At 41.2% G+C, this 15,276-nt stretch overlaps 1 protein-coding gene across 3 annotated transcripts in view; it reads left to right on the forward strand.

Annotated features, from left to right (window-relative positions):
• Positions 1-15,276, forward strand: part of ACBD6 (acyl-CoA binding domain containing 6) — an 89,519-nt gene that overhangs the window by 34,452 nt on the left and 39,791 nt on the right. For all 3 annotated transcript variants that reach the window (XM_065674046.1, XM_065674048.1, XM_065674047.1), the window contains exons 5-6: positions 1,707-1,812; positions 8,180-8,269. In XM_065674046.1, the coding sequence (XP_065530118.1) occupies positions 1,707-1,812; positions 8,180-8,269 (196 nt within the window). The remainder of the gene's footprint in view (positions 1-1,706; positions 1,813-8,179; positions 8,270-15,276) is intronic.

Genomic DNA, 15,276 nt, shown 5'->3' on the forward strand with positions numbered 1-15,276 from the left:
GCTTCACTTTCTTACAGAAGAAAGAATGATCTGTAATAAAATGTGTGTGTGGATGTTCAATGGGGAGAAAACTGCTGGAACCAAATTACTGTACAGTGTCGTCTGAAAAGTAGCTTCACGCAAAAGGCTGCTTTCAGCAGCCAAGGGTGTGTTTGAGAGGTTTGACTAACAAGGTAGGACTGGAGGGACTTCCCAGCATATCAAATCAGCCCTAGTTAGTAGGGGCAGGCATGTCTCATGACCTCCGTCATGAATCTGTCAAGCTCCATCTTGAGCAGTATAAGCTTTTTGCCTTTTCTAATCCCACCATGAGACTCTTTTTTTTCCTCAGAATTCAAAGTAATTGCATCTAAAGCGTGCAGTGATCTGTTTCCCAGGAGCTTGTGTGTAGTGAGTGGACAAGACCTCCAACAATTGAGTTCATGGGAGACTGGTTAAGAAACTGGAAGACTTCTATAATATCCCTAGACCTAAACATGAAATCTTGTGGGGCACCTAGCTCTTGTTCTTTTTTTTTTTTTCAACTACCATGAAACACTATTTCCAGTCACTCTTACAAAGCTCTTTTGTGATGTTTTGAGAATCTGTGAAATATCTTAACTTCATTAGAGGTTCTGTTTGGTTTGTTTGGACAGAAGTTTTATCATGTCTGTAGCCCAGGGTATTGCTTTTACCTCTAGAAGAAGCTATAGAGGTAACTCAAGCACCTGTGACATCACACAACTTGATCTTCCCACCTGCAAGCAGGCCTAAGCAAGCATGCACTGGCATCCTAGCACAGACATGTGCTAGTCACTCTGCATATGCCAGCCTGCTGCTCTGAGCAGAGATCATGGTCAAGCTTTCTCTTAACACTGTCAATTACAAAAAGGAGTGTAATTGCGTCACTTGCAATTGGGTTACTTGCTGGTAAATAAAATAAAACCCAAGCCTTGTGGTCAGATTCCAAGACAAACACCAAAAATTTAACAAATCTATTGACAATTACTTACCAAAGAGTACCTGGTAATAGCCGGCACCTGTTTTAAAGCCACCAAAAGGAAGTAGTTGCTCACTGTTCACCCCTTCACATACAGAAAGCCAAGTTGTAGAGCTTATCCTTTAGAGAAATCAAGAGTTTGAATGGGTTAAAGAGCAGAGTAGAGCAGAAAAAGGACTTGGGAAAGGCTGATAAATACGCTTATCTGGATGCAGCCTCTAGCTACAAAAATCCTTAGGTCACTCAATCTGGGAGGATCCAATGCTGGGGACAGATTGCTTTGAATGTGTCCTGTTCCTTCTGGTTTTTTTTTTCTCCAAGCTACCATTAGTGGCTACTGTCTGAGATGGATGGCATTGGAAAGGGGCTTTGGTCTGACCCACAGTGGTTGTTACAAGTTTGTATAGCAGTTGTCTTCTGTGGGATTGCAGTGATTTACAGGGCTTGAATGTGGGTTTTGCTGGCGCTAACTTCATAGACTTCTTGTGCCAGTTCACAGGAGTAAGTTGACTTTTGTCATAGCGTAATGCTGTTTAAAAACAAACTTTGTTTTCTAGGAAGTGGAATCCTGTCTTAACTTGGGGAAAAAAAACATACTGCATGTGCACTAGTAGATGTCTGTTTCAGTCCAGTGATTGTATTGATATGTCATAGAGTATATGATGTATATGTGACATTTGTCCTGTGCAGTAACACAGTGCTTCTTTTGCTTTTGTTTCCTAACTAGGGAAGAGGACAAGAACATTTTTGATTACTGCAGAGAAAACAACATTGACTATGTAACCAAAGCCATTCAGTCAAAAAAAGTGGATGTGAATGCTACAGATGAGGAGGTATGGAGAGAAAAAGATAATGACCATCAATCTTTTAACTGTTTTGTGTGTTAATTCAGTGCTACTCCTTTACAAAATTCTCTGGTCTGTCCAGCTGCTGTAGTATCTTGTTAGAACAAGTACTTGGTCATTGAGACAGGATTAATCTATTTGAAAATAGCTTTCAATTGTGTTTCTAGTAGTGTGGATGTACTAACTGACACTAGCATATCAGAAACTTGCTTTCTATATTATTTTCAGCAATGCCAACAGTCACTTGCAAGATAACATCAGCTGAATATCTCCCTTTTCTCAGCTTGTATATTAAATGTGGTCAAACAGAAGTAGGATGTGAGGCAAATAGCTTTTTTTGACTGATGAACTATTCACAGCTGAAGTAGGATTTCTGCCATGCCATCAGCATTTAATTGTTTCCAAGATGGAGGACAAATGAGCCAACTTCACAAAAACAGTGACATTGTCCAGACTTTCTCTGCTCATCAAGCTCAAAACACTGTTTCCCCATAAGGGGGGGTAGTGCAGGCATTGTCAGAAACCTCAAGAAAATAAGTGTTTGAAATTGTGAATTAGCTTGATCTCTTTCTTGGTGAAAGTAGACACCTGGTGTGGACAGTTTATATCCTTCAGAAAATGTAGTGGCACTGGCTTTATCGTCTTGGTTTTGATGCTTGCATACTGCCACCTAGCCCTGCTTGTGGTCCATGCTGCTTTTGCCTGCTGCTTTCCAACACATTCTGTTCTGGTGAACAGATGAAGTGCTTACGCATTCATAGACTGAGACGCCACAAATTCAGTTGGGTTCTGCAGTAGCTCTAAGCAGATTTCTGCCCTCTGAGCCATGACAGCCCCGGCTGGGGCTCTGAATGCTGATGGCAGGGCCTTTTATTATTAATCAGGAATTCATGTGAATTAATTTTCAGAGGAGAGGAGAGATGGTGTTTATGATCAGGGTTGCAATTTTGCATCATAAATTCAATGAACTGAAACTGTCATGTGCCACACAGTCGCTGCAAGCGCCATTACTGAGCTTCATCCCTCCTTCTGCTGATCACAGGTTGCGGAAGTAAATGTCCAGGGCAGTTCCACAGAACATGACTGAAGCCCTTTCATTAATAAAAGCTCATTTTTGGAGATCACACACTTGCAATAACTGTATAATAACATTATGTTAGCACTACTTCATTTCCACTGGCAAGATGCTCATTTGTAGTTAGCAGTGTTCAGAAGCTGGTACCTTCCTTTGTGTTCAAGCAACAGATGTGCAACAGATGTGCTTGTTCTCAGCCAAAATATTTACCAAAAAATAAGAAGTTGAAAGATACAATATTTTTGTGTTCTAACAACATAAATGTTTAGGGTCAGACCTGAAGTCAGCCAAGTGATGTCGTCTTTGGGAATTATCCACAAGTCTCTGATAGGAGTGAAGACCTACTTCTGAACTAATGGGTATTAGCACATGACTATTGCAGAGTATGCAATTGGTTCAGCACAGGTAAGAGCTGGAAAACCTACCTACCTGTGAATGTCTCATGGGAAGGTTCCTACTGGTGCAAAATTCCCCTGTAGATGAAATTCTCACAGCCTTGGTGATTTTTGGCTTACCCCAGCAAATGCTTAAACAGGGAAGTAAGAAATTTTTTCTTTTTTTTTTTTTATCCAAACGTAGTTTCCATAATCTGGAGGGTAGCTTATTTTCCAGCATCGTGCAGGTTGATTGAAGTTTTAGAACCCATTTTAGACTAGACATAACCCAGACTGAGCCATTGGTAGAGTGAAGTGTATGCAAGCATAATCTTGTCATTTTTATTAACTATTTTAGTGTTACTGTATAAATGCATCCTGCCATATCCAAAGATGCCTCTCCTAGCCCTCTGACCATAACTCACACTGTCAATCCTTTGATTTAAATGCATATAAGTTTAAAATGGCATCAGGGATAGATACATGCAAGAGTTAACTTGTCATGAAACCAAATCTACTGAAGCGCCAGTCTGGTGCTAAACTGCAGCGACACTAGGCTCAGCCTTTGCTTGTATGGTAAAGGCTTGACTGAGGCTGTAAGGTGTTTAGATTTTTATTTCTATGTGGTGCATTAGTACCTTACCTAATTGTATCCCCTCATTTGTGCAAACAAGTTAGTGAAAGGAGAAGAGGAATCAAAAATAAAAACTTAAAATGGGGACAAACCAACTTACTTGAAGAAAAAGGATTTCAGAAAGGGCAACAGAAACCTTTGGGGTTTAGATAGATGGCAACTTTAAAGCATAAGTGGTCTTCTCCTCACAAGAAATAAAAGATCTTCATGTGCAGCATTCAAGCCAGCATACCTGCTAACAGTTTGGATATAATAATCTTCAATTTAGAATTAAACAAAGAATCTAATGACAGTAATCATGTACAAGCTTCCATTTACTGTATCTAAATTGCCTAGAGTTCAACAGAATAGCTTGCATTCACTTAGAAGTAGCACTGACTAAAACAGCCTGTTTCTCTTGTGTGTGTCAGCAGGACTAATGAAATAAGAAATGGACTGTGGCTGTGAAGTCACCACAGGCACATCCTGGTAGTACGGATTGCTTGCTGCCTTTTTGAGAAGAATATTTGTTCAAGTTATAACAAACCAGAAACTGCTCAAAGGCATAGATGAGTTGCTTTTGCTATTTGTGCCAAGAGCTGTGGAAGGTATAGACAGATAATTTATTTTTAATTGTTAGAGAAATCTGAGTAAGCAAACATGTTACCTATGTACAATATTTAAGCTACTGCCAAAACCTTAATGAAAGGCATCTGAAATGATGCTTGCTTAGTCCCCAGTCCTTGTGCTTCTGAGATAGCAAATGCCAAATTGGTGCCAGCTTGCCAAGGAAAGGACAAGGGAGAAAAAAATGGATTTGAAGAAGGATCACATACTTCTGGGTTTACAGGCTTACTCCCATTAGAAAGACTTCCCCAAATGTTTCAAAGGTGTGAAAGCAATTGACTTCCAAATCAAATCTGAAGTTTACCTCTATAATTGCAACAACAGCCCTTCTGTTCACTTTTTTTTCCTATTAGGGTGGGATGCAGCTGTTCTGTATATATTTCTTCTTAATTATCAGTAATAAAACACTTGCTGCAAGTTAGAGTGGCTTTCATTGCCATACAGCCATTACAGCTGCAAAGATCATGCCTAGAAGTATAGCTTAATATTGTAGCGCATCATTCAGTTTAGCTTTGTTCTCCTCTTTCTCTGTGTTGGCTAATTGATGTGAAAATCATTCCCATCCGTTTGTCTGCTGAGACTCAGTATATCGGAGACAAATCCCTGTCCTGTGCTTTGTTTGTGAACAGCCTGTGACTTGGAGCTGAGCAAAATTGATGTGCTGTTGGCTTGAGAAACTGCTGCAGAAGTTGGCCAAGCTGGCAGCAGTTATCCAAGCAAAGCATAGAAGATTTAAGAGGCAGGGTTAGTGCAGTGGGGCTATTTCTATGCTTTTTTTATTAAACAATTCAAAGGCAGGAGGAAATGCATCCTCTCAAGTAACTTCTGCAACAATTGTTGTTTGAAATGCACAGAGGGAGTACCTTGATGTTGCCTGCATTTAGTCTAGACCTCACTACTGCAGTGATTTCCTGTATGAAATTATTCATACTGCTTTGAGTCTCACTGCTTAATGAAATGGTCATATGGGAAGTGTTTTGGGAAAGCGCAATCTGTGGCTTTTAAGATTTCTGCCATGTTATTTAAAAACGCAAACACAAGTTATATGCTGATATAAAGCAGCAGCTGTGCAGACTAAAGAATTTTTCAATGATCATAGGCAATATCCATGCTATGCAAAGAGTTGTATTGCACATTCAGTTTATCTTGCTGCTAAGGGTAGAATGTGGAAGGAAGACATGGGAAACAAGTGGGCTTTGTAGCTGTATAGTTGCTTAAGTACATTGGCTAGAACTCCCAAGCATTTTGATTTGCCTGATACTATGCACACAGTAATGAGTATTATATACAAGTCTCTTAGTAATGTTTTTTGTTATGCAATGAGTGGGTTGAGATTCTTCTGCACGTATTTTTACTTACGCATCAGATGGTGTGCTCTTGTACAGGTCTCCAAAGTCCCTTATACCCTGTGTTTAAGGTATAGCATGCCACAAGGATGCAGACATTTCTTGGGTGGAACGTGTCATCTTTTTAATAGTGCACAATTACAATGCAGGGCCATTTAAGCCACTAATTGGAAAATATTGTATCCATTTAGAATTACTGAGAAAATATATAGGTAAGCAGTGTGTAATTACCCAAAGTGGAATTGGCCCAAGACTTGAAATCCATACTCCTGCAAATAGCACAAGGAGATTTTTAATGACTATAGATAATTAGACTTCAGTTTCTTGTCTTGTTCAAAAGGCAACATTTGCAGCAGGACCAGCCTCCAGTGTCATGTGAAGAAACCAGTTGCGCAGTGCTGCAGTATCCTTGAGCTGGCAGCATTGGCAGCACTGTCTCTCACAACCTGTTGGTTTACGTTTATTGGTCCCAGCCAATTTCAGCACCAATAAAATAAGATTCTGCTTGTCCAGAGAGAAATGTAAACCAACCTATTATAGCCACTAATCTGTAACGTGAATTTTGCTATAGAGGATAGAAATGTCTTATTGTGAATTGCACAGTAAATACACGTGTAATTATAGTATTATTCCCCTAGATATACAAAGCAAAATAGAAATAATCTGTTGAAGTTTTTTTGTTGCTGTTGTGCCTACTGCAGATAGCTCTTCTTTCTTTTGAAATAAACCTCTGTGGCACAAAAATGTTGATATTTGTCGTACTGAAATCCTAAGCAGTTGCCAGTCAGAGATGAGTTAAGGATGCTTAACATGAATTAAAGATCTTTCTATGTTTAGCAATTGTTTTAAATTTTATTCTTTCCTCCTTTTAGACTTTGATAGTGGTGTTGAGTACAAGAACATTAATCATTAAATGGCCTATGGATGTAATCAGTACTTTCATAGAAAGTCATTGTCAGAATATTCATTCTAACTCAAGGTTAATTAATGTAACATTAAAATTATGTGTTACAAAAATTAACTACTTCCTGGGTAGAAAAGCATGCATTTCCTGACTTTAAAAACATGTTCTTCCTCTGCTGCCCTGCCCAAGAATATCCAGCAGAAGCAGCGTGAGCTTTGGTTGCAGGTCTCTTCTGCCACTCCTGCTGTTTTGGCACTGTGGTTGGAAAATTGTCTCATAGTTCTCATTAGCAGATAAATTAGTTCCTTATTTTGTTCCCCGCTGCTCTGTCATGAGATTTATAACTAGGCGTGGGCTAATTTAACTGATTTCATCTGTGAAGGTCTGTGACTGTTTTCTGTAGCATAATGGAAAACACAGGTCAATCTGACAGTGTCACAGCTTGGGGAATGATTTCCTGGTTATCTACAGGATGATTCCAAGGAATTCCCTTTAAGTGTGCCACACTTGCTGTTCTAGCTCAGAGAGGCACCCATGAACCCAACCGCAAAAGCTTGGCTTCACTTCTCTACTTCCTTAGCCCATTCTGAGGCCATCTGGGCTTTCAGTTGTGTGTCTGCCCTCAGGCAGGTCCTAAGCCTCATTCCTGTGTCCTTTACAGGCAGGAAGATCTGAACTTCCATTGCATGTCCTCCTGTGGTGGCAGAGACATGCAGTGAGACTTCAGTTGTGCAGAGACTTGTAGAAAGGGGATGGGAAGAAAACTGCAGAGGTTTGGTGGGGGGCTGGAGGCACGGAGACAGCAGCCCATGTTGCAGAGCTGGAAATAGGACAGTCATGGGTGATGCCTGCTCAAATGCCCAGTTTTACTCTTCTGTTGCAGCAGAGCAGGGCTGTGGGTTGAGTGTTTTGGACCTGCCAGAGAAAGGAGCTTCTGGGCACTTGGCGTTCAGGTGACTTAGGCAGCATTGAAAATGTTATCTTTACAGTGTCAGTCATTGCTCCCAGAAAAGTCAGAAGGGTCAAAATCCCAAGTCTGTATAGGAAAACAAGCCATTTTGTCATGGCTCCTGCTTTTCATTCCTTGCTTACTTTTTCCCTCTTTTTTGTTTATTTGTTTGTTTGGGTTTTTTGGTGTTTTTTGTTGGGGTTTTTTTATGCTGACTTGTGGGTTTGATGCTAAATTAATAAAAATTGAACTGTGTGTCACTTTTAACACTTCTGTAATTATTCTGTAAGTCCAAATGAGGAGCACTAATATGTTACATACTAATACTAGTGTAGCTCTTTTTTTTTTTTTTTTTTTTTAAGAAAAGTCTGTTAATTTTGTTATTGGTGCTCAATACCTAACAGCAAGACTGTAATTCTCTGTGCTTCCTTTGGATGGCTTTGTTAATTTTCTCCTGGATGTTGTAGGGTCGGGCACTGCTTCACTGGGCATGTGACAGGGGACACAAGGAGCTGGTTTCAGTACTGTTACAACATGCTGCTGACATAAACAGCCAGGTAAGAAAGGACTATGAAGTTTAATTTGATCAATGTGTTGTGTAGCCGCTTGACCAAATGTTTCACATGAAATGGAATTCTCCCAGAACTCCATAGCAAGTTCTCTGAGTACTTATCACAGAGAAGAACATCGAAAAAGGTAACCTCAGAAAAATAACAGAATTTGGTTGCACAAAGTACATAGTAATAAGGGGCCTTTTTCCATTCCTGATGAAACTTCTCCTTGCAGTAAAATTGTTTGAACACCTTGGCTGTGGCTTCCAATGTGACTTGCGGTACTGATGGCAAGAGGGATTTCCCGCACAAGAGGTGTTTGATAGGTTCCTACAGAAAGTGCATTTTCCAGTGTATTTTTTGTAACATTACACTCTCAGCAGAACTTGGTAAACTAATGGAAAGAGAATACCGCTTTGCCTAGCAGAAAAGTATGTGATAAGTGCCTGGGTTTGGCAGAGTGTGCCACAGGAGGAAGTGATGCTTCATGTCACAACATGGTGGGTGTATGACAGCTACGGTAGGATCTAAGTAATGATTGAGGGCAAAATCAAACAGCTTATACCATTTCCATGCTCATATACCCACCTCACCCCCTTGGGGGTTACTGTTTCTAGCACAATTTGAATTAACATAAAGCAGCTTTTTAGCCACTATGCTTTGCAGCCCATGTGTCTTGAGTTTAACTAGAAGCAGTTTTCTGGTGCCTTAATAGACCAGGCTGTGAACTGCATTGTGCTTTGCAAGTGGTTCATTCCAGCCAGCCAGCTTGAGTCTGCCTGTGTTCATGAGTCAATGCTCCTAGTCAGCTTGTTGTAGTTAAGGGTTGACCTGTATAAATGAGATCGTGTTTGGAAATAATTGTCCAACAGATTTCTGTTGAATTATGATTGATGGCTGTTTACTAGCATGGCATCTGCTGGCTTTGCTCTCCTGCCCAGTTTGGACATAGATACACCTCTGGTAACAAATTTGCTAGCTCTTACCAGTGACATCTTAGAGAGCCTTGCGATAAATGCTTCAGGAATTTCTAAGAGGTGAACCTTATGCACAGTTGCAATCTGAAGACTTGTCAGCAGACCTGTAGGATTCATGGGCTAGAAATAGCTGTGCTGGTATTTAGCACACATGGAACTGTTGTAAAAAGAAGTCTTTCTTGCCTTTGCCTTGTATTAGGAAGCATGGCTTCACAGTAGCTAGGGAGAGCCATATCTTCATACTTAGATGTTGGGTGATTTCAGTTGCAATGGATTTTATGAGAGTTTTCCCTTACATTGAAGAGGGGCAGTGGAGCCGGCACAAATGATGAGCTTTACATGCCTCACTGTTGAGACATTAGTCGCCTTTCACTTGGAGCAAGTGAGCGATGTGTCAGATACATGAGGGAATAGCTTTGCATTGAAATCGGGGTTAAGTCAGGTAGGACACCTGCCAGTCTCCTTTGCCCTGCCAGTCTGGGATATGGGTCTGCTTGGATGCTGTACCACTGCAGCAGTCTGAAAAGTCACCTCTCTTTGACGCTTGTCTCATTTCTTTGGAGGTGAAGTCTGACTCGTAGAAGAAAAGGCTGAAGGGAGAGTCATCTTGGTTTTCCCTGAGTATTAATTTTCTGTTAAATTCTTATCGTTTTTTTCTTTTTGATCTATTGCACATTTTCTAACCAGATGATTTTTGGCCAGTAACAAAAGGTTAATAATAGCCGTAAAAAGAAAATCAATCTTTGATTTTTATTTTTTCCCCCCACCAAGATAATAAAGGAGAATTTTTAGAAAGGTCTCTGTTTGCATGTAGGTACGTTCCCAGAGAAAGCAGACGCATTTTTATTCTCAGTCATATATAAATTGCAATAACATTTCAAGACTTTGTGACCTAATGTTTATTTCTCTTTTTTTATTTTGACCTTTACCCTGTAAGAACTCATCCAAAGCAAGAGCAGAAGGAATTTTAAGAGCAACCAGAAGAAAAAGGGAGAGGGGAAAAAGCCTGGCTTCTTAACAGGTCATAAACACCACAGTGCCTGTTATTATACAGTACCTGCGGGTTAAGTGTAAGGGAATCTCTGGTGACTTGAATCAGTGGCACTGTTACTTCAGAGCAACGTGCTCACAGTAGAGGTTCCCTTCACACACTGCATGCAGCATCTCTGCCAGGGCCCAGGGCATACAAGCAGCCTTTGCAGTTTCTACCCACTGCTGAGCTCTTCAGGTGTTTTTCTGTCTTGTTCGATTTTGCAGCAGTATGTACATGCAGGCAGTGTAAAAGATACAGAATGAATTTGGGATTATGCTGGTTATGAGCAGGTAGCGAAGGAGAAAAATGCTATAAACCAGTTTATTTTTTCTAAATTGCCTGTGGTTTTAGTATGCTTCTTAAAAGTTAGTCAAACAGCATGACAGATTTATGTTCTCTTCCATTACCTTTTTAATAAATGCTCTTCCATCTTGGCTCTCAGAATGTGCTAAAGGATTTAGCTGCCCTAAGCAGACTGTGACGGTGGTGCTCTCCTAGGGCACCTGGAGCAAAGAATACCAGTTCATTGTGCCAGTAGATGTGCCTTATTCACTCCTTGCTGCTTCATTTTAGTTATCTTTGTACTATCTATTGTCAAAGTACTAGCAGCCTCTGGATCAAGAGGCTCTGCAAGAGTCAACTTACTGCTCTTTGTTGATTAAACGGACAGCCTGAGAGCAGGAGGAGAGGTTGCTTGGCTCTCCTCGTTCAAGTAGCGTGCTCGAAACTGCTTTAATTCTGGGAATAACCACACACTGCAATGTGGACAGCAGTGGTCTAGCGGCTGTGCTTTTTGTTTTAAACAGTGGTACTGCAGTTTCAAAAGGGTAGTTCACTAACGTCACTGAAAAGCTACAGCCATTGAGTTCTCTGATTGTTCATAATTAACTCTAATAGCACATTTGAAAAGAGGTGGTAAGCGATTGCCATGGGCAAGGGGATACAGAAAGGCAATAGGCTGCTCTACTTTGTTGAAAAGTAGAAAAAAAGGAGCATTTGTGTAATTGAATTACCTAAATCTTCAGAGCCAGAGGCCATTTCAAAGTGGGTGGTGATACAGTATTTTGGAGCTCTGCTGGAAGTACCCAGAGCTTGGGGCTCAGTCTGAAAACAGCCTCCTACCACTGGAACCATTTGCCTAAAATGTAGGCTTCTAATTGAAAAGGTGTCGTGGTTTAAACCCAACCACAAACCTCGTCCACTCACTCCCCCCACTTCTTGCCCTCCCCCTGCTTCTGGAGGGACGGAGAGGAGAATCAAAAAGAATGCAACTCCCACGGGTTGAGATAAGAACAGCCCAGTAACTAAGGTATAACACAAATCACTACTGCTACCACCAATAATAATAGTGCTAAAGGAAATAACAAGAGGAAAGAATACAACACCTCAACACCAGCCGACCAATAACTCACCCCACTCCCCCCAGCCAAGCACCGACCGATACCTCCTCCAACCCTGCAGTCCCTCTACCCCCCTTCCGGGTCACTCCAAGTTACATCCTGGGCATGACGTGCTGTGGTATGGAATACCTCTTTGGCTAACTTGGGTCAGGTGTCCTGTCTCTGCTTCCTCCCGGCCTCCCCTCCTCCCTGGCAGAGCATGAGGCTCACAAAGTCCTTGGCCAGACCAAACATTCGAGCAGCAACTGAAAACATCGGCGTTATCACCACTGTTCCAAGGCCAAAAGATCAAAACACAGCACTGTACTAGCTCCTAAGAAGGAGAAAAATGACTGCTGCTGCTCAACCCAGGACAAAAGGGAAGGGGAATATATTCATACCAGTTATGAAGCAGCTCAACATGATTGTAATATCTATTTCTAGCTTTAAAATGTATGAAGACGTGGATAAGCTTTACTTGCAGAGGATGAGCAACAAAGGAAAACCTTTTTCCCCTACAGGGAGAGATATTCCTTGCAGTGTTTTCTCTGGCCTTGGAAAGGAGATTTCTTGGGAGTTACTGAATGCAAGTTGTGCAGGACCGCATCCCAGCTTTGTGCTCCCCTGTAGCTGTACCATGGCATCCTCGGGGCTCCCCCTGCTAGGAACAACCTGGCCTAGCTGGAGAATTTATTCGCCTTCATTTGTATCTGGTGGTGCAGTGCCAGTGTGGAGGAGAGAGCAGAACTCGGCTCTGCTCCTGGATGTTCAACAGGCTTTCAGGGGGGTTCCTTTAGTGTATTTAGGGGAAGTTTAGCCACAGTGTACTGATTACATACTGTTAGGTGGCAGATTTCTCTTAGGGCAGGGTCTGTCTGGTCACCTTCTCCTGCAAGAGCAAGGCAAGTAAGGCAGCTTGAAGAGGAGGATTTTGTCCTCTGGTGCAAAAGTCCCACGTGATTGCTTGTCCTATGCAGGGAGCATTGCAGGTATACAAATTATTAGTGCTCTTTTAAGAAAGATGAAGGGCATCACAGTGTGGTGATTATTCAGTGAGAGAGAGAAGGACATCAAAAGAGAAGACCATAGGCTCTCCTCCTGGACTTGCTGTGGCTGCACCTTGTTCCATTTGTGGGTACTCTGCTCCAAAATAATAATCTGTGTGTTCAGGATGTGCCCTTGGGAGCGCATGCAGAACTATCCTGGAGTGATTGCCACAAATCAGTTCACTTTGAAAAAGATTTTCAAGCCTATCTGGCCACTTGAACAAGTCTTCAAATAAATACTGTTATTTTTTTAAGTGGAACTCTATCTCTTGGCACAGGATAGATAATTGAGAGCTCTGTACATATCTATGTAGTAGAACAGCTGAGTTAAAATTGTATCTAGATATTATTTTATGATTTTTAAACTATATCATTGTACAGTTCTGTTAATCATCTTATCAGTGCTATGCTAATAATCTGTGTATGCTAAAACTGTGCTATGACAAGGATGAAAAAAGCTATAACTTGTCTTCAGTTTTTATTTGCTGACCTTTCACTTTCCTAGTAAAGTTGCAGGTCACTGTACTGAGATTTTCAACCGCTTGTCAACAAGTTTTCAAGGGTCGCCCATGGACCCTCAGAGGTTTGACAAGGCAACTTGAGAAGGGAAGCTGAAGCCCATCAGATTAGAAAATCTGTTGCTAGTATATGCAGATTTTTATTTTATATTAGTTTTATTATTATTTATTTTATTTTTATTTTATTAATGTACACCAGTAATTTCAGTGAAAAGCACCTGTGTCTGTGCTGTCTGCAGAGAAGACCTGGTTGCTTTTGGTGCTAACGAATCTGTATCTTGTCCCAGTTGATGCAAGGCTGCAGAGCTGTCTGAAGTCACGCTTTCTGGTGTGTGATTTTGAGTTAGCTGGATTTTTTCCTTTTTTTTTTTTCTTTTTTTTTTTTTTTCCTGACAGACATCTAGAGTAGCAGAGTGTGGTTGCTTCCCCAGTTTGTCTTTTTTCCCAGTCCCCTGCAGCACATTGCTCACAGATAGCCACTTTCCTCTTGTCTATTTGCATGCTAACACACTCATGAGTCAGAGGACTTCTGAAGATGGGGACATGGAGTAGCCATTCCTGTAGAAATACTTTCACTCACATCCTCCTAGGGGGGAAAAAAAAGGAAAAAAAAATCTTTTCAAATGAAGACAATACAAACATAATAAATGGCAGGGAGGGTTCATCTCCCTCATGACTCAATCGTTCTCAAACAACATTATTATTGACTGGCCTATTGGTTGCCAAAAAGGAAAATCAATTGTACTAGAAGTAGTTGCTGGGCCACAGATCATGGTCCTAACCCAGCAGAGACAGGTTGGTTTTTATCAACTATCCAAAGACTAATTTCCACCATTAGCTAAAAATGAAGTCAAAATTATGGGTATGTTGAAGATTGCTAAGATTGGTGATCTGTTGGTTTTATTTGTATGTTTTTTTTCTATTTTCTTGCATGACTCTAAAAGCATTGTGTCTATATAGAATGAAAAGCAAGGAAAAAAAAGAAGGAAAAGTCAGGGCTGCTTGCCTGCCTTTTTCAGCATTGCTCATTTTGATTTCACAGCAAGAATACAAACTGCTTCAGTCTTTGCATGGGCCTTGTGTTGGAGTCATTGCATAGACATTTAAAAATCAAGCTGGTCTTGGCAGACACACATCCCTTCCCTGCCTCTCGCACCAAATATAGGTCATGCCCTCATTTTTCTGTATCTATAGGGAGATGCTGCAGCAGTGTGGGCATCTTGACTGTTCTGACCAAGGACCAAAGTTCCAAGGCTGTATCTATGCAGCTTCCCCCCTCCCCACTGAATATGTTGTGTGCGTCCATGCAGCCTGCCATTTCTGCTGCAAGCTGATCAGCACAAACACACTTGTAGGTAGGATGCCAGCTGCCAAAGTACTTTGCTATTATGACCATTCTCTGAACCTGGCTGAGATTAAAAAGGAAAATGTCTGAGCCTTGTGCCCTTGCAGCTAATGTCCCTGGTATAAATTTTCCCCTAAGTATGCTAAAAGCTTGGCTCATAAAGCCAGAAGGGATCCTGTCCTGGATCTGATGATTGCTGCAGAGGGTTTGGCATAGTTACGCTCTCAGTAAGCAAAGATGTTGCAGGTGCTGCTGAATTGACCATTGCTGCAGTAGGAAGGTAGAGTGTCAAATAAATGGAGACACTGTTTAAGCAAAGATGAAATGCAAAGCAATGAGAGCAGAATTATTAACCATGATAGTTTTCTTCTTTCCTTATACCCACTCCCTCCAGTCCCTGTCTCAGTATTTCTGTAGTGAGCTTTGCCAGGCAGATCTCAAAAGACTGCAGGCTCATACCCCTTCAGTCTTGACATTGTTGCCAATGGGTGTGAAAGCCATTAGCCAAAAGAAAGGAGAGATCTGCTTAGTGACAGAGGGTAGCTTTCTACATTAAAGCATTGACATGGTGCCAGTCACACAGTTATTAGAAGTGGCACAGCTCCATGTCTCTCCTGTGGGTCTCTCTGTGGAATGTAGATTGGCAGCAGGTTGAATGTTAAATGGTCACCACTCAGCAGATGCTGATTTTACCTACTAGGAGAAAAGTCCCTTT

Source organism: Lathamus discolor, chromosome 3 (assembly GCF_037157495.1).
Source record: "Lathamus discolor isolate bLatDis1 chromosome 3, bLatDis1.hap1, whole genome shotgun sequence".
Lineage (NCBI taxonomy): Eukaryota > Metazoa > Chordata > Aves > Psittaciformes > Psittacidae > Lathamus > Lathamus discolor.